The 21,695-nt window shown below is 43.0% G+C and overlaps 1 protein-coding gene across 1 annotated transcript in view; it reads left to right on the top strand.

Annotated features, from left to right (window-relative positions):
- Positions 1-21,695, top strand: part of LOC112256125 (protein diaphanous homolog 1) — a gene marked incomplete in the record, with an annotated part of 252,305 nt that overhangs the window by 28,740 nt on the left and 201,870 nt on the right. The window contains 7 exon segments of the mRNA XM_042325804.1: positions 17,221-17,247; positions 18,095-18,256; positions 19,820-19,921; positions 20,038-20,252; positions 20,386-20,589; positions 21,058-21,274; positions 21,412-21,530. Of these exon segments, the coding sequence (XP_042181738.1) occupies positions 17,221-17,247; positions 18,095-18,256; positions 19,820-19,921; positions 20,038-20,252; positions 20,386-20,589; positions 21,058-21,274; positions 21,412-21,530 (1,046 nt within the window).

Below are 21,695 nucleotides of genomic sequence, written 5' to 3'. Positions count from 1 at the left end.
CATGTTCAATTTGGTTTAAATAATGAAAAACAAAGTGTTGGAGAAGAAAGTAAAAGTGCCATGTAAGAAAGCTAACGTTTAAGTTCCTTGTTCGGAACATGAGAACATATGAAAGCTGGTGGTTCCTTTAACATGAGTCTTCAATATTCCCAGGTAAGAAGTTTTAGGTTGTAGTTATTATAGGACTATTTCCCTCTGTACCATTTGTATTTCATTAACCTTTGACTATTGGATGTTCTTATAGGCACTTTAATATTGCCAGTGTAACAGTATAGCTTCCGTCCCTCTCCTCGCTCCTCCCTGGGCTCGAACCAGAAACACAACGACAACAGCCACCCTCGAAGCAGCGTTACCCATGCAGAGCAAGGGGAACAACTACTCCAAGTCTCAGAGCGAGTGACGTTTGAAACGCTATTAGCGCACGCTAACTAGCTAGCCATTTCACTTCGGTTACACCAGCCTCATCTCGGGAGTTGATAGGTTTGAAGTCATAAACAGCGCAATGCTTGACGCACAACGAAGAGCTGCTGGCAAAACTCACACAAGTGCTGTTTGGATGAATGTTTATGCGCCTGCTTCTGCCTACCACCGCTCAGTCAGATACTTAGATACTTGTATGCTCAGTCAGATTACATGCAACGCAGGACACGCTAGATAATATCTAGTAATATCATCAACCATGTGTAGTTAACTAGTGATTATGATTGATTGTTTTTTATAAGATAAGTTTAATGCTAGCTAGCGACTTACCATGGCTTCTTACTGCATTCGCATAACAGGCATTCTCCTTGTAGAGTGCACAAGGACTAGTTAACTGTAAGGTTGCAAGATTGAATCCCCCGAGCTGACAAGGTGAAAATCTGTCGTTCTGCCCCTGAATGAGGCAGTTAACCCACTGTTCCTAGGCCGTCATTGAAAATAAGAATGTGTTCTTAACTGACTTGCCTAGTTAAATAAAGGTATAAAGAAATTGGCAAATTGGCCTCCCAAAATACAGATTTCCGATTGTTATGAAAACTTGAAATCGGCCCCAATTAATCGGCCATTCTGATTAATCGGTCGACCTCTAGTTCTTACAGTATAGCTTCATCTCTGGTTTCCCAGGTTACCAGAATTAGTTGGAGTAGAAGGTAAGCTGATGATGATGTCAGTGCTGGGTTACAGTGTTGGGTTGTAGCAACCAAACTAGTTGTCCACCTGAGATGAGTGTTAGGTTGTTTGTGCTCTCTCTCTCTGTTAGTAGTGTAGTGTGAAGCATTGTGCTCTCTCTCTGTCAGTGTTTGTAGTGTGAATGATTGTATTTTGGATTTGTGATGTATTAGTTTTATGCTTGTCTCTGTTTTTCTCACATCTTTGAGTTTCTCTCTCTCTCTCTCGGAGTGTTTGACCGCGTGTCAACAGTCGTGTTTCTTAGGGACAAAAGAGCAAACGTAACACACTTCTGCCTAACCACCTCCCTGCCTGAAAGACACATGGCATCCACACACACACACCACCTCTTTCATGGACAGTTGGACACCACACCGTATGACAGGTTTTGTCACATACTGTCTGTGGTCAACCTAATGATGAATCCACTTTATAGTTGGAAACTATAACCAGGTGTGAGTGTCTGAAATGCACAGTGAGGAAATGGGCTTTGACCTCAAGTCAAAATGTAATTGTTGTGTACACAGATTTGCAGATGTTATCGCAGGTGCAGCAAAATGCTTGTGTTTCCAACAGTAATACTACCTAACAATACAAAATACACACAACATAAAAACAAAGAAATTGAGAAATTTCAGAACCAGCAATTGTCTGGAATATAGACTGAGTAAACAACATTAAGAAGACCTGCGCTTTCCATGACATCAACTGAGCAGGTGAAAGCTATGATCCCTTATTGATGTCACTTGTTAAATCAACTTCAATCAGTGTAGATGAAGGGGAGGAGACAGGTTAAAGAAGTATTTTTAAGCCTTGAGAAATTTGAGACCTGGATTGTGTTTGTGTGCCATTCAGAGGGTGAATGTGCAAGATAACATATAGAAGTTCTTTTGAACAGGGTATGGTAGTAGGTGCCAGTTTGTGTCAAGAACTGCAATGATGCAGGGTTTTTCACACTCAACAGTTTCCTGTGTGTATCAAGAATTGTCCTCCAGCCAACTTGACACAACTGTGGGAAGCATTGGAGTCAACATGGGCCAGCAACCCTGTGGAACACATTTGACACCTTGTAGAGTTCATGCCCTGATGAGTTGAGGCTGTTCTGAGGGCAAATGGTGTGTATGGACAGTATGTGAATAGAAAATATGTGTACAGCAGTAGTTATATAGGATGAGCCATGATTAGAATACAGTATATACATATAAAGTGGGTTAAACAGTATGTAAACATTATTCAAGTGACCAGTGTTCACTGACTCTATGGACATAGGGCAAACAAAGTATTTTAAGGTGCAGGGTAGAGGGCTGGGTGGTAGCTGGCTATAAACAGTGACTAAGGTTCAGGGCAGGGAACTGGGCGGAGGGCGGCTAGTGGTGACTCTCCAGAGGGTAGTGAGGTCTGCACAACGCATCACCGGGGGCAAACTACCTGCCCTCCAGAACACCTACACCACCCGATGTCACAGGAAGGCCATAAAGTTCATCAAGGACAACAACCACCTGAGCCACTGCCTGTTCACCCCGCTATCATCCAGAAGGCGAGGTCAGTACAGGTGCATCAAAGCTGGGACCGAGAGACTGAAAAACAGCTTCTATCTCAAGGCCATCAGATTGTTAAACAGCCACCACTAACATTGAGTGGCTGCTGCCAACACACTGACTCAACTCCAGCCACTTTAATAATGGGAATTGATGGGAATTGATGTAAAATATATCACTAGCCACTTTAAACAATGCTACTTAATATAATGTTTACATACCCTACATTATTAATCTCATATGTATACGTATATACTGTACTCTATATCATCTACTGCATCCTTATGTAACACATGTATCACTAGCCACTTTAACTATGCCACTTTGTTTACATACTCATCTCATATGTATATACTGTACTCGATACCATCTACTGCATCTAGCCTATGCCGCTCTGTACCATCACTCATTCATATATCTTTATGTACATATTCTTTATCCCTTTACACTTGTGTGTATAAGGTAGTAGTTTTGGAATTGTTAGTTAGATTACTCGTTGGTTATTACTGCATTGTCGGAACTAGAAGCACAAGCATTTCGCTACACTCGCATTAACATCTGCTAACCATGTGTATGTGACAAATACATTTGATTTGATTTTGATTTGTTTAACAGTCTGATGGTCTGGAGATAGAAGCTGTTTATCGATGTCTCGGTCCCAGCTTTGATACACCTGTACTGTCTCCTTGGGGGTTAGGGTTATTTTCTATTTGTGTACTGAGTCTCTGGTAAGAAACTTCCTCTGGGATCATCTGAGGGGTGTTTGACAGAGATGTATGTGTTGTAGGAATGCTGCTTGTGTTTCCTAGATAGTTTTCCCACTGTAGGGATGGTGAGGTAAGGTAAAACATTTTACAAAAAAATACCCCTTTTCTCCCCAATTTCATGATATGCTATTGGTCGTAAGTCTTGTCCTATCGCTGCAACTCCCGTACGCTCTGGAGAGGCGAAGGTTGAGAGCCATGCGACCTCTGAAACGCGACCCTGCCAAGCCGCGCTGCTTCTTGACACACTGCTCGCTTAACCCGGAAGCCAGCCGCACCAATGTGTCAGAGGAAACACTGTACAACTAGCGACCGTGTCAGCGTGCACACGCCCGGCCCGCCACAGGAGTCGCTAGATCGCGATGGGACAAAACCCTCCCATAACCCGGGCGGCGCGGGGACAATTTTGTGCCGCCTCATGGATCTCCTGGTCACAGCCGGCTGCGACACAGCCCGGGATATAACCCGGGTCTGTAGTGGCGCCTCAAGCACTGCGATGCAGTGGCTTACATGCCTACCACACCGCTCGCATGCACGAGCGCTGCAAAATACATCTCTACATGTTATTCAGACATTGCACCCACACTGCTCGCGCAGCGCGTCAACCAGTGTCTGTGTAGCCAGGTGCTAAAATAGAACTTATTATTTGTGATGCTTAATGCGCTGCCTTAAGTCCTGCCTCTCCCATCTCCTCATTGGTTTTTAGGAGCATATACCCACGTGGGTTATTGAAAGATGAACTGAGGTCCACAATTCAGTCGGTGGTATTAATGTACCTTTTTTAAAGTTGGTTGTCAATCGCCATATATAGTCCAATGAAGAAGAACCCTGAAGGAGGATAGATGACTAGAAACAATTCGGTTGACCGTTTTGTGTGGATTAATTGTCAGAGTAGAGAACCTTGTGCATTTCAGGTAAAATAACAACTCAATGTTTATATCCCAGGACAAATTAGCTAGCAACAGCAAGCCAGCTAAATAAGACAAATTTGCCAGCTAGCTAAATTGCCATAAATGTTTAATGCTTTTCGACCTGTCCCCAAATTAATTTAGTTGGTTCCAAGTTTTGATATTTCAACCTGCGTTTCCTGGTCGCATCTGGTGTGGGGGGGACAAAATCAACATGCGCACGATGGTGCACGCCGACTGTCTGGTCAGCATCTTAGACCGCTGCGCCACTCGGGAGGCCTGTACTTAAGGTTTTAAATATGTCAGTATGACTTCCTGTTGAAGCTGTAAACAGGAGACGTTGTCACGGTAACACAGGCCTGCCACAGAACCCCATCCCGTGACATCATCACTCAGCAGAGCACAGCTTCCACCTAGGGAGCCATGGCAACCCTGTAAGCACCCATATCAACAGTCAAAGTGTAGATTACAATACACACACAATCTCCTGCTCTATCCACCATTCCATCGGTCTCTCTCACTCTCTCCGAGAGCCATTTTGTCCTCCTCTGTTATTATAAATAGGGTTAGGGTTAAATAAGTATCTAACTAGCACTAGTTTTCCCATGACATCACTGCTAATTTATGTTCTGGCTACAGAAAGGATCTCAAAATAGTCCTGTCCAGGGGAGGGAGAGAGAGAGGGAAAGAGTGAATGAGAATGAGATCATGAGGAAAATAATGTGGTTGTTAATGAATTGAAGTTGTTATTTACTTAGGCATGTAAGTTGGGTCAATTCACTCAACTCATTGTGGCATTACTATACTATGAAAAGGGTTGCCTCTGACCAACACTGGCTGTAAAATCAATATCAAACTGAATGTCTGTGTGCTGTCTCATTTTCTAGCTCTCTCTCTCCCTCTAGTTCTCTCTCTCCCTCTAGTTCTCTCTCTCCCTCTAGTTCTCTCTCTCTCCCTCTAGTTCTCTCTCTCTCCCTCTAGTTCTCTCTCTCTCCCTCTAGTTCTCTCTCTCTCCCTCTAGTTCTCTCTCTCTCTCCCTCTAGTTCTCTCTCTCTCCCTCTAGTCCCTCTCTCTCTCTCCCTCTAGTTCTCTCTCTCTCCCTCTAGTTCTCTCTCTCTCCCTCTAGTTCTCTCTCTCTCCCTCTAGTTCTCTCTCTCTCCCTCTAGCGCTCTCTCTCTCCCTCTAGCTCTCTCTCTCTCCCTCTAGCGCTCTCTCTCTCCCTCTAGCTCTCTCTCTCTCTCTCCCTCTCGCTCTCTCTCTCTCTCCCTCTAGCTCTCTCTCTCTCCCTCTAGCTCTCTCTCTCTCTCCCTCTAGCTCTCTCTCTCTCCCTCTAGCTCGCTCTCTCTCTCCCTCTAGCTCGTGCTCTAGCTCTCGCTCTAGTTCTCGCTCTAGATCTCGCTCTAGCTTTCTCTTACTTGCACTCTTTCTCTCTCATTCTATTTATCACAGCTCTCTTACACACACACACACACACACTTGTCTTGTGGTTCTGGCTGATATGGTGAGTGGAGCTGTGCATTACTAGTGACAGCGCTAGGAGAGGCTGACTGACTCCATAATGTTCTTAAACACGGACTTCTGTTTTATTCACTAAGTTTCAGAGGAACCACAAGCACCTAGTTCTGTGATTCTTTCTGCCTTTGTTTACCCATGGTCCTTTGGGAACTCGTTGAGTGCCTGTGATTTTTAGACTTTGTTTTTGTGTTTTTTTTTTCTTCTTGCGTGCATATTTGTGATGTTCCTGTATGTTAGTGAAGGTCTCCTGAGGAACGCAGAATGGTGCCCTGTTCGTCTCATCTCTTTCTCTTTACTCAGTTAGGCTGAGGTCCTGAGTGCCTGCCTGCCAGGGTGAAGGCTACGTCTCTGTCTGTCTCTCAATATTTATTTTTACTTTTGTACATTCTTTTGTACTCTCTTTCGCGCTCAGATGTATACAAAAATACACCGTTTCCTGTCTGATTACCCTGAGTTCCTTTTTCTGTGGCTGATGTTTCTGGCCTTGTGGGTTAAATGGCACCAATTTGGCATCAGCTGCTTTAATTAACAATAGTTGCACGTATGTTTTTGTGGGTGTGTGTCATGTCAGTGTAAACGGGAATGGCCCTGTAGAGTAGAGGCCGATCAGATCAGTTTTCACTGCAAGTGGCGACTACCAATTAGCCTCGTCAACACACTGAGCGTGGTTACATGCACACAATAATACGATGACTGTGGATTGTCAGATTAATATAATGGTTTAAAATAGAGGTCGACCGATTAATCGGAATGGCCGATTTTCAAGTTTTCATAACAATCGGAAATCGGTATTTTTGGGCGCGGATGATTATTATTATTATTATTATGTATAATTTTTTTACACCTTTATTTAAGCTTTATTTAACTAGGCAAGTCAGTTAAGAACACATTCTTATTTTCAATGACGGCCTAGGAACAGTGGGTTAACTGCCTTGTTCAGGGGCAGAACGACAGATTTTCACCTTGTCAGCTCGGGGGATCCAATCTTGCAACCTTAACTAGTCCAACGCAATAACTACCTGCCTCTCTCTCGTTGCACTCCACAAGGAGTTACGCGAATGCAGTAAGCCAAGGTAAGTTGCTAGCTAGCATTAAACTTATAAAAAAACAATCATAATCACTAGTTAACTACACATGGTTGATGATATTACTAGATATTATCTAGCACGTCCTGCGTTGCATATAATCTGACTAAGCATACATGTATCTGACTGAGCGGTGGTAGGCAGAAGCAGGCGCGTAAACATGAATTCAAACAGCACTTTTGTGCGTTTTGCCAGTAGCTCTTCGTTGTGCGTCAAGCATTGCGTTGTTTATGACTTCAAGCCTATCAACTCCCGAGATGAGGCTCGTGTAACCGACGTGAAATGGCTAGCTAATTAGCGCGCGCTAATTGTCGTTGTGTTGCTGGTTCGAGCCCAGGGAGGAGCGAGGAGAGGGACGGAAGCTATACTGTTACACTGGCAATACTAAAGTGCCAATAAGAATATCCAATAGTCAAAGGTTAATGAAATACAAATGGTATAGAGAGAAATAGTCCTATAATTCCTATAATAACTAGAACCTAAAACTTCTTACCTGGGAATATTGAACACTCATGTTAAAAGGAACCACCAGCTTTCATATGTTCTCATGTTCTGAGCAACTGAAACGTTAGCTTTCTTACATGGCACATATTTTACATGGAACATATTGCACTTTTACTTTGTTCTCCAACACTTTGTTTTTGCATTATTTAAACCAAATTGAACATGTTTCATTATTTACTTGAGGCTAAATTGATTTTATTGATGTTTTATATTAAGTTAAAATAAGTGTTCATTCAGTATTGTTGTAATTCTCATTATTACAAATAAAAAACAAAATAAAAATCGGCCGTTTTATCGGCATCGGCTTTTATGACCCTCCAATAATCGGTATCGGCGGTGAAAAATCATAATCGGTCGACCTCTAGTTTAAAACCTTTACATGCTTTGCAAGAAGAATCATTTTCCTAGTAATCATATTTCCATGGTCACATCTGAAATCGGGCTTCCTGATGGGATTTAAATCACCAATCAGAATAAACACTACCACCACGACCATGTTATTGTGGGGAAACCTATTTAATTCTGAGTTCAGATATGTGAAAACTATTTCTAAACTGACTTCAGTTTTTACCAATGCTGACACATGCACTAATAACCCACTGGACCGCCAATTTAAGCTGTTTACATGTCCTGATCATTTGAAAGATTGCTCAGAAAACCAGGTGTTTTAATCGGCATGTGCTTGGTCTCTGGTTAAAATCCCTGAGCCAACTTGGTGAAACATCTGTCGGTGTCATGTAAATGTGACTATTTCCATACTCGGCCTACTGCAATAGTTTAATAACAGTGTAATATCCAATTATTAGTGTGCTTGTAAACATCCTCAGCGACTGTATCAGAACATAACTAGAGGGCAATGTGTACTATAGTAGGACAAGCCGTCTCATTACCAGCTCTGTCTGTTTCCCCAATGGCACCCCATTCTCTTTCTAGTGCACTATTGACGAGGGCCCGGGCCTGTGACCAGGGCATATGGAGTCACTGTATTTTTAACACTTCTAGGCCAGTGGTTCCCAACCTTTTTGGGTTACTGTACCACCACGGTCCATTGTGCTCTGCACGGAGTAGCCCTGAACTACCTCCTGGTGTGATTCTTTTTAACCAGAAAGCCTATGGTCTCATGGTTCTACTACCCCCTGTGGGTCGTCCTAGTACCCCTGGTTGGGAAACACTGATCTAGGCCTACATCAGATCAGAGCATCTTTCATGCCCGTGTGATGGCGCCTCTTTAAGCTTGGTGACAACTAGGCTAGGACACTGGCTGTAGGGGACATATTTCAACGTAATCCCTGCATACTATTTACCCTTTTGAGCCAATGCTGCTCCTCCCTGTGTGATAACATCTATGTTATCTACAACAATGTGCAGTCTGTTTGTGTACGTGTCTGTATGTTTTCACAGTTCACACGAGTGTGTTTGAAATGTGTTTTACGGTGATGCCAACATACGGTGTTCTCTTGTGATAACATGTAGAGATTTGATAACAGGGCTGTGGCATCTTAAATGGCAAAGTAATGGTGTGTGTGTTTTGAGGGAGGCTGGGCGACTCCCATTCCATTCCTTTGAAAAGTGTAAGCCACAAGGTCCCGATAAGAACAGGGTTTGTACGGTCATGAAAATCCTGGAAAGGTCGTGGAATTTTAAAATTGTGTTTTTCAGGCCTGGACAAGTTTTGGACAAGTCATGGAAATGAATTTAATTATTTCCGTTGTCATTTATTTAGGCACAGTTTTTAAACAATTCCTCAATCAAATACAAATATCGTCCAGGATCGGAATGACACTTGAGCGTCTCTGAGACAGTCGGATATTGCAACAGCTGGTAGGCCTTGCCTATGAAATTTAATAGAGAACCGACTAACTAGGTAGTCAGTTCAAAACGTACAGTATCTTGTCACCTAGCTAGTTAACTCTCTAGTCAACTTTAAAAAAAAAAAACGTTTCATATGATTGATTTAAACTATTTTTTATGAAATTCATGATTTGTTTTGCCATTGAATTAGTTGGTAGTTCTGGTACTGGTTCTGACTGATATTTTCAATTAAATCAATCTGTGGCCACTGTAGATTTTGATGAAATTAGATTCATTTTGCCATTGAATTAGTTGGTAGTTGGTTCCATGGCAATGAATCTAATCATATGAATCAAAATAATAATTAGTGAATCGTGAACATCAATTTTAGGAAAATAATATTAGATGTAGCCTTTTTGTATTAAGTGGCTTCAACTTGTTTTGGGCATCCAATGTATGGACATTGCAACTCAATAGATGCTAGTCAGCCTGCAAAGTAAACACTTCCAAGATAAGCATGACTAAAACTAGAAAAGGTACGTTTCCTAAAGAAATTGTGTGGCCTTGCTTCAGATAAATAAAACCTACCATGGCCATTTAATCTTTGAAACATTGAATGAGAAAATTATTTAAAAAGGCAAATGATTTGGATGCAATGTTTTTCATCAAGGGTGGCCATCTTCCAGGAGAGCTAATGTGTGTGCAGGCCTTTACTCCTCTCCCCCTCAAACAAACCACATTTTAGAAATGAGCTGCTCAACCGGACCTTGATGAACTGGCTCTGATGTGTTTGAGCAGGGCTGGTTCAAAAATCCTGCACAGCTAATAGCTCTCCAGACTGAGGGTTGACCATTTTGTGTTATACAGATATTCTAATTGGTCTATCACATTCCTCATACTTTTTATATGTACATGGAGACGCCGCCCATTGTGAGTCATGGAAATGTTAAAACACCTTCAATGTAAATCCCTGTTTAGGGGACCTGCTTGGTTCTGGTACTGGTTCTGACTGACATTTTCAATTAAATCAATCTGTGGACACCGTAGATTAAAAGGGCTTGCGATCACACTGGTTCCCACGGACATAGAAGTATATTTTTTGAAACCTGTGTGATGTGAAATCTGAAACCACTTGAAGCTGGGATGTCGCTCTTAACTTTCTAAATGTGTTGTTTGACTGTCCATCTCCTGGCTGAACCCTACGTCACAGCCGTTGACAAAGCACATACCAGCGATCCTTACATCTTAGGACAGGTTGGTTTAATCATTATAACACATTCAGAAATGGATTTATAATCTAACATAATTCATTGATTTTTAACTAAAACACTTTCTGTGATTAATATGAGATGAAAGGAGAGTTCCTAACACTCTACCCAAACCAGACGTGTTGCGTGCGTGAGCATTGCAAAATAAATACATGTTATTCAATCATTGCACCACACTGCTTGCCAACTAGTGTCTGCGTTTTTATGTGTGGATTAATTGTCGGAGTAGAGGACCTTGTGCATTTCAGGTAAAATAACAACTCAACGTTTATATCCCAGGACAAATTAGCTAGCAACAACAAGCCAGCTAAATAAGACAAATTGGCGTAAATGTTTAATGCTTTTCGACCTGTCCCCAAATGAATATAATTGGTTGAGTTTGTTTTGATATTTCAACCTGCGTGTCGTGATCGTGTTTGGTGTGGGGACAAAATCAATTTGTGCATGACGCCGGGCGTCCGGTTTGGTTCTGGTGTCATTAGTTCAGGAGCCAAGCCAGAACTCTGTGTGACTTTCACAATGGTAGGGGCAGGTGCTTAGATTTTTAGAAAATATGCAAATTTTCTCTAACACTAAATATACACATGTATTTTACAGTTATAAGGAAGGTGAAATGTTGTAGTTAGTGGCTTTATAATTTTGATGATTCTATACTTAGAAAGCATGTTATCCGTACAGTTTTGTTGAATAGGAACTATGTCATAAAACATTAATTTTCATATCATATTTCTACTATGTACTTGAGCTTGTATACTCAAGAGACGACACCTCAGCAATTTCTAACTATTTTTAGCAGAAAGGTGAGATTTGAACCTTTCTTGGAGTATGCAGCTTTATTAATTGTTTACTGTCCTCCCATGATAAATAATTAGTTTAGAGGATTACCTAGATTACATGTAGTTACATTTAAATGTTAAGTCACGGAAAAATCATAAAATTCCATCTGTCAAGATGTGTATTAACCCTGTAAGAAATAGCAGACATGGAGACTGAACACTCCTTAAGGGCACAAGCTAATGTCAGCCCAATACCGTAGAAGGTTACAGACACAACACAACACAGGGTGATTCCTATTCAGTCTAGCTGCAGACACAGCCATTTAGGTCTATGATGAGGGTTTTTGTCTTTGGTCTCAGCCATCCCAGCCAATCTCAATGTGAGAGAGAAAGTCATCAACAAAAGACTCCCCTGTCACTCTGGCCCAGGTCCAATCAGCTGAGTGGCTCAGGAGAGAGGGAGAGACTGGGAGGAGAGAATGGGAAGGAGGGGTGGAGGGATAGTGTGCTGTAAGGACACACTCCATGTTGGGATTTAGGCTAACTGTTTTTATCTGACTATGACTAATGAGCAGCTCTCTCAAACTGAATTTGTGTGGAATCCATCAAATATTCACAACAGCTCACACCAGTCCCGTGTGTGTGTGTCCGTCCGACCTTGTCTGCATACCATTTGAGAGAGGAGGGAAGTGAGAGAGAGAATGGGTAGGCTAATGTAACCTTTTTCTGTTGAAGAGAGAGCGGATCACTGAAACCTGTGAAAGAAACTAAAGTGAGAGCAAGAGTGCTTGGACGAGTGAAAGATGAGTGTGTGTGTTCCTCTGTAAGTGTCTTCTCCAGATGGATGACTATAAAACTGTAGAGGAGGGTTGTGATGGTCAGTGTGTGTTCTGTGACCACTGACCCCCATTCTCTGGCTGGGTGCTAATTGGCTCCAGATGCTGGAGTATATGTGGAATGTATGTTACTGTACTTTGACTTATCATTTGCTGTGAACCAGAACAAAAATAATTGGTCTCTGGGATAATATAGATATATTTGATAGAATGTTTGGAAGCACAGTTACAATCTCTATAGCTCATCTGTGGCCTACTCCAATGGAGTATTAGGCCTAACCATATAGATGCTGATATCTTGAGAAATGCATCTTAGAAAGTGAGAACTTTTTTTCCCTTCCTTTTTTGGGGGGCTCAAAAAATAAAGGGAACACTTAAACAACAAAATGTAACTCCAAGTCAATCACACTTCTGTGAAATCAAACTGTCCACTTAGGAAGCAACACTGATTGACAATACATTTCACATGCTGTTGTGCAAATGGAATAGACAACAGATGGAAATTATAGGCAATTAGCAAGACACCCCCAATAAAGGCGTGGTTCTGCAGGTGGTGACCACAGACCACTTCTCAGTTCCTATGCTTCCTGGCTGATGTTTTGGTCACTTTTGATTGCTGGCGGTGCTTTCACTCTAGTGGTAGCATGAGACGGAGTCTACAACCCACACAAGTGGCTCAGGTAGTGCAGCTCCTCCAGGATGGCACATCAATGCGAGCTGTGGCAAGAAGGTTTGCTGTGCCTGTCAGCGTAGTGTCCAGAGCATGGAGGCGCTACCAGGAGACAGGCCAGTACATCAGGAGATGTTGAGGAGGGCAACAACCCAGCAGCAGGACCTCTACTTCGCCTTTGTGCAAGGAGGAGCACTGCCAGAGCCCTGCAAAATGACCTCCAGCAGGCCACAAATGTGCATGTGTCTGCTCAAACGTTCAGAAACAGACTCCATGAGGGTGGTATGAGGGCCCGACATCCACAGGTTGGGGTTGTGCTTACAGACCTCCGCTACCTCATCAGGAGAATGCCCAGGCGTTGTAGGGGGGTCATACAGGCACATGGAGGCCACACACACTACTGAGCCTCATTTTGACTTGTTTTAAGGACATTACATCAAAGTTGGATCATCATTTTTGTGTGATTTTGTTGTCAGCACATTCAACTATGTAAAGAAAAAAGTATTTAATAAAAATATTTCATTCATTCAGATCTAGGATATGTTATTTTAGTGTGCCCTTTATTTTTTGAGCAGTGTGTATACACACACACACACACACACACAGTACCAGTCAAAACATTGGACACCTACTCATTCAAGAGTTTTTCTGAATTTTTTACTATTTTCTACATTGTGGAATAATAGTGAAGACATCAAAACTATGAAATAACACACATGGAATCATGTAGTAACCAAAAGAGTGTTTAACGTATCAAAATACATGTTATATTTGAGTTTCTTAAAAGTAGCCTCCCTTTGCCTTGATAACAGCTTTGCACGCTCTTGGCATTCTCTCAACCAGCTTCACCTGGAATGCTTTTCCAACGGTCTTGGAGGAGTTCCCACATATACTGCGCACTTGTGGGCTGCTTTTCCTTCACTCTGTGGTCCAACTCATTTACAAACCATCTCAATTGGGTTGAGGTCGGGTGATTGTGGAGGCCAGGTCATCTGTTGCAGCACTCATCACTCTCCTTCTTGGTCAAATAGCCCTTACACAACCTGGAGGTATGTTGGGTCATTGTCCTGTTGAAAAACAAATGATAGTGCCACTAAGCGCAAACCAGATGGGATGGCGTAACGCTGGAGAATTCTGTGGTAGCCATGCTGTTTAAGTGTGCCTTGAATTCTGAATTCGAGGTTGACCGATTTAATTAGTCTTTTTTTGATGCCGTTTTAAAAAAATTTTTTGTTTTGATTATTACGAAATATATTTTTTTCAACTTTATTTAACGAGGCAAGTCAGTTAAGAACACATTCTTATTTTCAATGACGGCCTAGGAATGGTGGGTTAACTGCCTTGTTCAGGGGCAGAACGACAGATTTTTACCTTGTCAGCTCGGGGATTCAAACTTACGGTTAACTAGTTCAACGCTCTAACCACCTGCCTCACGAGGAGCCTGCCTGTTATGCGAATGCAGTAAGAAGCCAAGGTAAGTTGCTAGCTAGCATTAAACTTATCTTATAAAAAACAATCAATCATAATCACTAGTTAACTACACGTGGTTGATGATATTACTAGTGTATCTAGCGTGTCCTGCGTTGCATATAATCGATGCGGTGCGCATTCGTGAAAAGGACTGTCGTTGCTCCAACGTCTACCTAACCATAAACACCAATGCCTTTCTTAAAATCAATACACAGAAGTATATATTTTTAAACCTGCATAATTAGCTAAAAGAAATCCAGGTTAGCAGGCAATATTAACCAGGCGAAATTGTGTCACTTCTCTTGCGTTCATTGCATGCAGAGTCGGGGTATATGCAACAGTTTGGGCAGCCTGGCTCATTGGGAACTAATTTGCCAGAATTTTGCATAATTTGACATAACATTGAAGGTTGTGCAATGTAACAGGAATATTTAGACTTAGGGATGCCACACGTTAGATAAAATACAGGACGGTTCTGTATTTCCCTGAAAGAATAAACGTTTTGTTTTCGAAATGATAGTTTCCGGATTCGACCATATTAATGACGTAAGGCTCGTATTTCTGTGTGTTATTATGTTATAATTAAGTCTATGATTTGATAGAGCAGTCTGACTGAGCGATGGTCGGCACCAGCAGGCTCGTAAGCATTCATTCAAACAGCACTTGCGTGCGATTTGCCAATAGCTCTTCGCAATGCTTCAAGCATTGAGCTGTTTATGACTTCAAGCCTATCAACTCCCGAGATGAGGCTGGTGTAACCGAAGTGAAATGGCTAGCTAGTTAGCTCGCACTAATAGTGTTTCAAACGTCACTCGCTCTGAGACTTGGAGTAGTTGTTCCCCTTGCTCTGCATGGGTAATGCTGCTTCGAGGGTAATGCTGCTTAGCGACGAGGAGAGGGATGGAAGCTATACTGTTACACTGGCAATACTTAAGTGCCTATAAGAACATCCAATAGTCAAAAGTATATGAAATACAAATGGTATAGAGAGAAATAGTCCTATAATTCCTATAATAACTACAACCTAAAACTTCTTACCTGGGAATATTGAAGACTCATGTTAAAAGGAACCACCAGCTTTCATATGTTCTCATGTTCTGAGCAAGGAACTGAAACGTTAGCTTTCTTACACGGCACATATTGCACTTTTTACTTTCTTCTCCAACACTTTGTTTTTGCATTATTTAAACCAAATTCAACGTGTTTCATTATTTTATTTGAGGCTAAATAGATTTTTAAAAATGTATTATATTAAGTTAAAATAAGTGTTAATTCAGTATTGTTGTAATTGTCTTTACACATGACAAATAAATATTTTAAAAAACGGCCGATTTAATCGGGATCGGCTTTTTTGGTCCTCCAATAATCTGTATCGGCGTTGAAAAATCATAATCGGTCGACCTCTATTCTAAATACCAGCAAGTAACCCCACACCATCACACCACCTCCTTCATGCTTCACGGTGGGAACCACACATGCAGAGATCATCCTTCCACCTACTCTTCATCTCACAAAGACACAGCGGTTGGAACCATAAATCTCTCTCATTTGGACTCATCAGACCAAAGGACAGATTTCCACCCGTCTAATGTCCATTGCTCGTGTTTCTTGGCCCAATAAAGTCTCTTTTTCTTATTGGTGGTCCTTTAATAGTGGTTTCTTTGCAGCAATTCGCCCAATGCCTGATTCACACAGTCTCTTCTGAACAGTTGATGTTGAGATGTCTGTTACTTGAGCTCTGTGAAACATTTATTTGGGCTGCAATTTCTGAGGCTGGTAACTCTCGAATGAATGTATCCTCTGCAGCAGAGTTAGCTCTGGGTCTTCCTTTCCTGTGGCGGTCCTCATGAGAGCCAGTTTCATCATGGCGCTTGATGGTTTTTGCGACTGCACTTGAAGAAACTTTCAAAGTTCCTGAAATGTTCCGTACTGACTGACCTTCATGTCTTAAAGCAATGACGGACTATCGTTGCTCTTTGCTGTTAGAGCTGTTCTCGCCATAATATGGACTTGGTATTTTACCAAATAGGGCTATCTTCTGTATTCCACCCCTACCTTGTGGGGTGGGGTCTTCAGTGGCAGGGAGACTAGTCAGGATCGAGGTAAAGTAGAGAGAGACCCTTGATGAAAACCTGCTCCAGAGCGCTCAAGACCTCAGCCTGGGGCGAAGGTTTACCTTCCAACAGGACAATCCTAAGCACACAGCCAAGACGATGCAGGAGTGGCTTCGGGACAAGTCTCTGTATACAGTATTTTGCAATATATATTTTTTTGTCCCATCCTTCACCTACCCTCAACCCCTCTCATTTATTTCTGAAGACCATCCAGTTTTGATTTCTAAATGACATATTTTTCAACTGTGCTGGAAGTGAGCAACTTTCCCAAAAGCTTTCTTTTTTTTGTGTGTCTGTGTAATCTTCAGCACCCCCTGGTGTTGGACAGTGGTAACACGTGAGATGCTGCCATCACCAGGACATTAATTGGTGTAGCCTGACACCTTGTGGCAAAAATGTGCATGTGCAAATGTATTGTGTTTCTGCCATAAAATCTGGAATCTTACAATATCAATCCCTGTCTGTTAGAAAGTTTCAGATGATCCATAACTTGATACCAGAGGAATTAGTGAGCTAATCTACATATACATGTTGTATATTGATCCAGTGTAACAGTCACTCCCCACTGAAGTGATCTTGTAGAGTGATCGTGATCTATCTGTAGCCTACATTCCCCTCTGTGCTCCTGTGATCAATGCTTAATAATGACCTCGTAGAGATTATCCAGCCTAATCCTAATTTATCCTTTCATCTCTCCTTCCCTCTCTTCCCTTCTATCTCCCCATCTACCTCATTGTCCCTCTCTTTTCTCCTGTTTGATCTCCCCATTTCTTTCTCCTCCTATCTGTCTTTCCCTCATCCTCCCATCCTTCCCCCACTCCCCTCTGTACAGAATATCAAACGGCTGTTTCCTGATGAGGTAGGTTGTGTGGATCCAACATTATCTCAGTGATCTGACTCTTGGTTGCATCTCGTCTCACCCTACCCTGTAGCCAACTTCCAACCCCCTGCCCCTCCAACACTAACACCCCATAATATCCCCACTACAGTCCCTGGTTCGAATCCAAGCTGGTTTTTGGGAGTCCCATAGGGCAACGCACAATTGCGTTGGGGGGGGTACTACTAAGATATTATTTTAGTAATTGGATATAATTGGCTCTGTTGCAAATGGCTTGCCAGCTACCTGTGTTTGTGAACATACATAGCACGTCCCTAACCTTAATGGGTCATCATCCATGCTTCACACAGCTCCTGTGTCATTGTGCAGCTACTTACCAGTGCTCTGGTGTCCCTGCGCTGTCATCTTCACACTAACAGCAGCTACACAGGCAATAATTAGTGTTTTACTCTGTGCAATAATTAGTGTTGTACTCTGTACAATAATGTACAATAATTAGTGTTGTACTCTGTACAATGTTGTACTCAGTACAATAATTAGTGTTGTACTCTGTACACTAGAATGAGATGAAGGAGGATCAGATGACCTTGTCATCTGTTTCGAGGAAACTGGGATGTTCATGATTTCACTCTGATCCTGTTTCATCTTGATCACACATGAATGGATCTCTCTGTCGGCTCCAGCCAAGGTGTTTCAGAGTGATGTTTAGTTGTCCATGATGTCTGAACATCCACTGGAGTCTGATGCCCAATCCCAAATCAACTCTGACCTTGCCCTGACCTCTCCAATCCAAGGGGTCGGGTTGATCTGGAATAACCCTAATATGACCCTGCGTGACCTCTGACCTCTGGCATTTGACCCCCTGCAGTTGGAGCGTTTCACCAGCATGAGGATGAAGAAAGACAAGGAGAAGCCTCATGCGCCTGCACAGCGCCACTCCAGCGCTGCCCACTACGAGGTGCCTGCCCAGGAGGCCATGCTGAACGACCACCCTGACGAATACGTTCTGGAACTCTTCGAACAGATGCTGGTGAGAGAGAGGGTTAAACACAGAGATACTGGTGAGAGAGAGGGTTAAACACAGAGATACTGGTGAGAGAGAGGGTTAAACACAGAGATACTGGTGAAAGAGAGGGTTAAACACAGAGATACTGGTGAGAGAGGGTTAAACACAGAGATACTGGTGAGAGAGAGGGTTAAACACAGATATACTGGTGAGAGAGAGGGTTAAACACAGAGATACTGGTGAGAGAGAGGGTTAAACACAGATATACTGGTGAGAGAGAGGGTTAAACACAGATATACTGGTGAGAGAGAGGGTTAAACACAGATATACTGGTGAGAGAGAGGGTTAAACACAGATATACTGGTGAGAGAGGGTTAAACACAGAGATGCTGGTGAGAGAGAGGGTTAAACACAGATATACTGGTGAGAGAGAGGGTTAAACACAGATATACTGGTGAGAGAAAGGGTTAAACACAGATATGCTGGTGAGAGAGAGGGTTAAACACAGAGATGCTGGAGAGAGAGGGTTAAACACAGATATACTGGTGAGAGAGAGGGTTAAACACAGATATACTGGTGAGAGAGAGGGTTAAACACAGATATACTGGTGAGAGAGGGTTAAACACAGATATACTGGTGAGAGAGAGGGTTAAACACAGAGATGCTGGTGAGAGAGAGGGTTAAACACAGATATACTGGTGAGAGAGAGGGTTAAACACAGATATACTGGTGAGAGAGAGGGTTAAACACAGATATACTGGTGAGAGAGAGGGTTAAACACAGATATACTGGTGAGAGAGAGGGTTAAACACAGAGATGCTGGTGAGAGAGAGGGTTAAACACAGAGATGCTGGTGAGAGAGAGGGTTAAACACAGAGATACTGGTGAGAGAGAGGGTTAAACACAGATATACTGGTGAGAGAAAGGGTTAAACACAGATATACTGGTGAGAGAAAGGGTTAAACACAGATATACTGGTGAGAGAAAGGGTTAAACACAGATATACTGGTGAGAGAGAGGGTTAAACACAGATATACTGGTGAGAGAGAGGGTTAAACACAGATATACTGGTGAGAGAGAGGGTTAAACACAGATATACTGGTGAGAGAGAGGGTTAAACACAGATATACTGGTGAGAGAGAGGGTTAAACACAGATATACTGGTGAGAGAGAGGGTTAAACACAGATATACTGGTGAGAGAGAGGGTTAAACACAGAGATGCTGGTGAGAGAGAGGGTTAAACACAGATATACTGGTGAGAGAGAGGGTTAAACACAGATATACTGGTGAGAGAGAGGGTTAAACACAGATATACTGGTGAGAGAGAGGGTTAAACACAGATATACTGGTGAGAGAGAGGGTTAAACACAGATATACTGGTGAGAGAGAGGGTTAAACACAGAGATGCTGGTGAGAGAGAGGGTTAAACACAGATATACTGGTGAGAGAGAGGGTTAAACACAGACATACTGACTCGGTAGAGGCTGGTGAGAGAGAGAAAGGATAAGGATGTGTATGAGTGTGGACCAAGCGTGTGTGAACTGTAGGTTGCTGTGGGATGCTCATTCTACCATCCCCCCCCCCAGGTGGATATGAACTTGAATGACGAGAAGCAGCGGCCTCTGCGGGCGAAAGACATCTCCATCAAACGAGAGATGGTTTCCCAGTACCTCCACACATCGAAAGCTGTGAGTAACAAAAGCTGTGTTACTGGGATAACACCCGTATGTATAGCAGTAGACTTAGGACAGTGGTAACTTGTCCTCTCTGTATGCTCAATGTACCAATACCACGGGGGTGATAGGGTCAGAGCCAGAAGGAGTGTTCCAGGTCAGCCATGATGTACATCCAGGAGCTGAGGATGGAGCCCAGAGACACACAACTCCTGGGCTGTCTGGAGTCTCTCCGTGTCTCCCTCAACAACAACCCTGTCAGCTGGGTGCAGAACTTTGGAGACGAGGGCCTGGCTCTGCTGCTCAACATCATGAGGAAGATCCAGGAGGAGAAGGATGAGTACCCGTAAGATATCCACACCCTCGTACCCCGTGGCCTTCTGCAGTCGATGTGCTAGTCCCCTGTTTGGTATGTCAACCCTTGCCCATGCAGTAACGCACCTTCACCTCTCCTGTCTTCCTGTCTTCCTGTCATATAGGAATATGGGTGTGAAGTGTCAACATGAGATTGTGCGCTGTCTCAAAGCCTTCATGAACAACAAGTATGGTCTGAAGGCCATGTTGACGTCTGCCGAGGGCATCCCTCTGCTGGTCCTAGCCATCAACCCCCGGGTCCCTCACATGATGGTGGATGTGGTCAAACTGCTCTCGGCCATCTGCATCCTGGAACACCCTGACAACCTGTACGTACGTGTGTGTGTGTGTACAAAACATTAAGAACACCTGATCTTTCCATGACATAGACTGACCAGGTGAATCCAGGTGAAAGAAGCTGTGATTGTGTTTGTGTGCCATTCAGAGGGTGAATGTGCAAGATAAAATATAGAAGTTCTTTTGAACAGGGTATGGTAGTAGGTGCCAGTTTGTGTCAAGAACTGTGATGCAGGGTTTTTCACACTCAACAGTTTCCTGTGTGTATCAAGAATTGTCCTCCAGCCAACTTGACACAACTGTGGGAAGCATTGGAGTCAACATGGGCCAGCATCCCTGTGGAACACATTTGACACCTTGTAGAGTTCATGACCTGATGAGTTGAGGCTGTTCTGAAGGCAAAAGGGGGTGCAACTCCATATTGGGAAGGTTGTTTTGTATAATCTGTGTGTGTGTGTGTGTGAGTTTCCAAGTGTATTAATGTGTGTGACTCCCTGTAGTCATGAGCGTGTTCTGGAGGCCATCACTGAGGAGGCAGAGAAGCAGGACATTGAGAGGTTTCAGCCACTCCTCTCTGGTATGAACAAGCCCAACATTGGCCTGAAGAATGGCTGTATGCAACTCATCAACGCTCTCATCAGTCGAGGAGAAGAGCTGGACTACAGGATCCACATCCGCTCAGAACTGCTGAGACTGGGCCTACGAGACCTGCTGACGGTGAGACACACACACACACACACACACACACACTAACTCACTCTCGAACTTACTCTGAACCATTGGAAACTGATGTTTACCTTGATGTGCAGAAGTGTGGTGATTTTTATTGACCCTCCTTTCCGTCTCTCCTGTAGGAGATTCGGACCATAGAGAATGAGGAGCTGAGGGTGCAGCTCAGTGTTTTTGACGACCAGGCTGAGGATGATTCTGAAGAACTTCAGGCCCGCCTCAATGACGTGCGCGTTGAGATGGAATATCCTTCCTCTTCAGGGAGGCTCAAATCGTCCCTCCTATATAGGGCAGCTTGTTCAGCTGTCTCAGTGACCGGAGTTTATTGTATGGCTGTATCAAATAGCACCTTGTTCCCTGTAACGTCCTGCTCTTTATCAGGGCCTTTAGTGCCCTAATAAGGAATGGG

The sequence above is a fragment of the Oncorhynchus tshawytscha genome, linkage group LG08 (assembly GCF_018296145.1).
Source record: "Oncorhynchus tshawytscha isolate Ot180627B linkage group LG08, Otsh_v2.0, whole genome shotgun sequence".
NCBI lineage: Eukaryota > Metazoa > Chordata > Actinopteri > Salmoniformes > Salmonidae > Oncorhynchus > Oncorhynchus tshawytscha.
The sequence above is the reverse complement of the archived record's forward strand: the minus strand, read 5'-3'. Positions and strand labels throughout refer to the sequence as shown.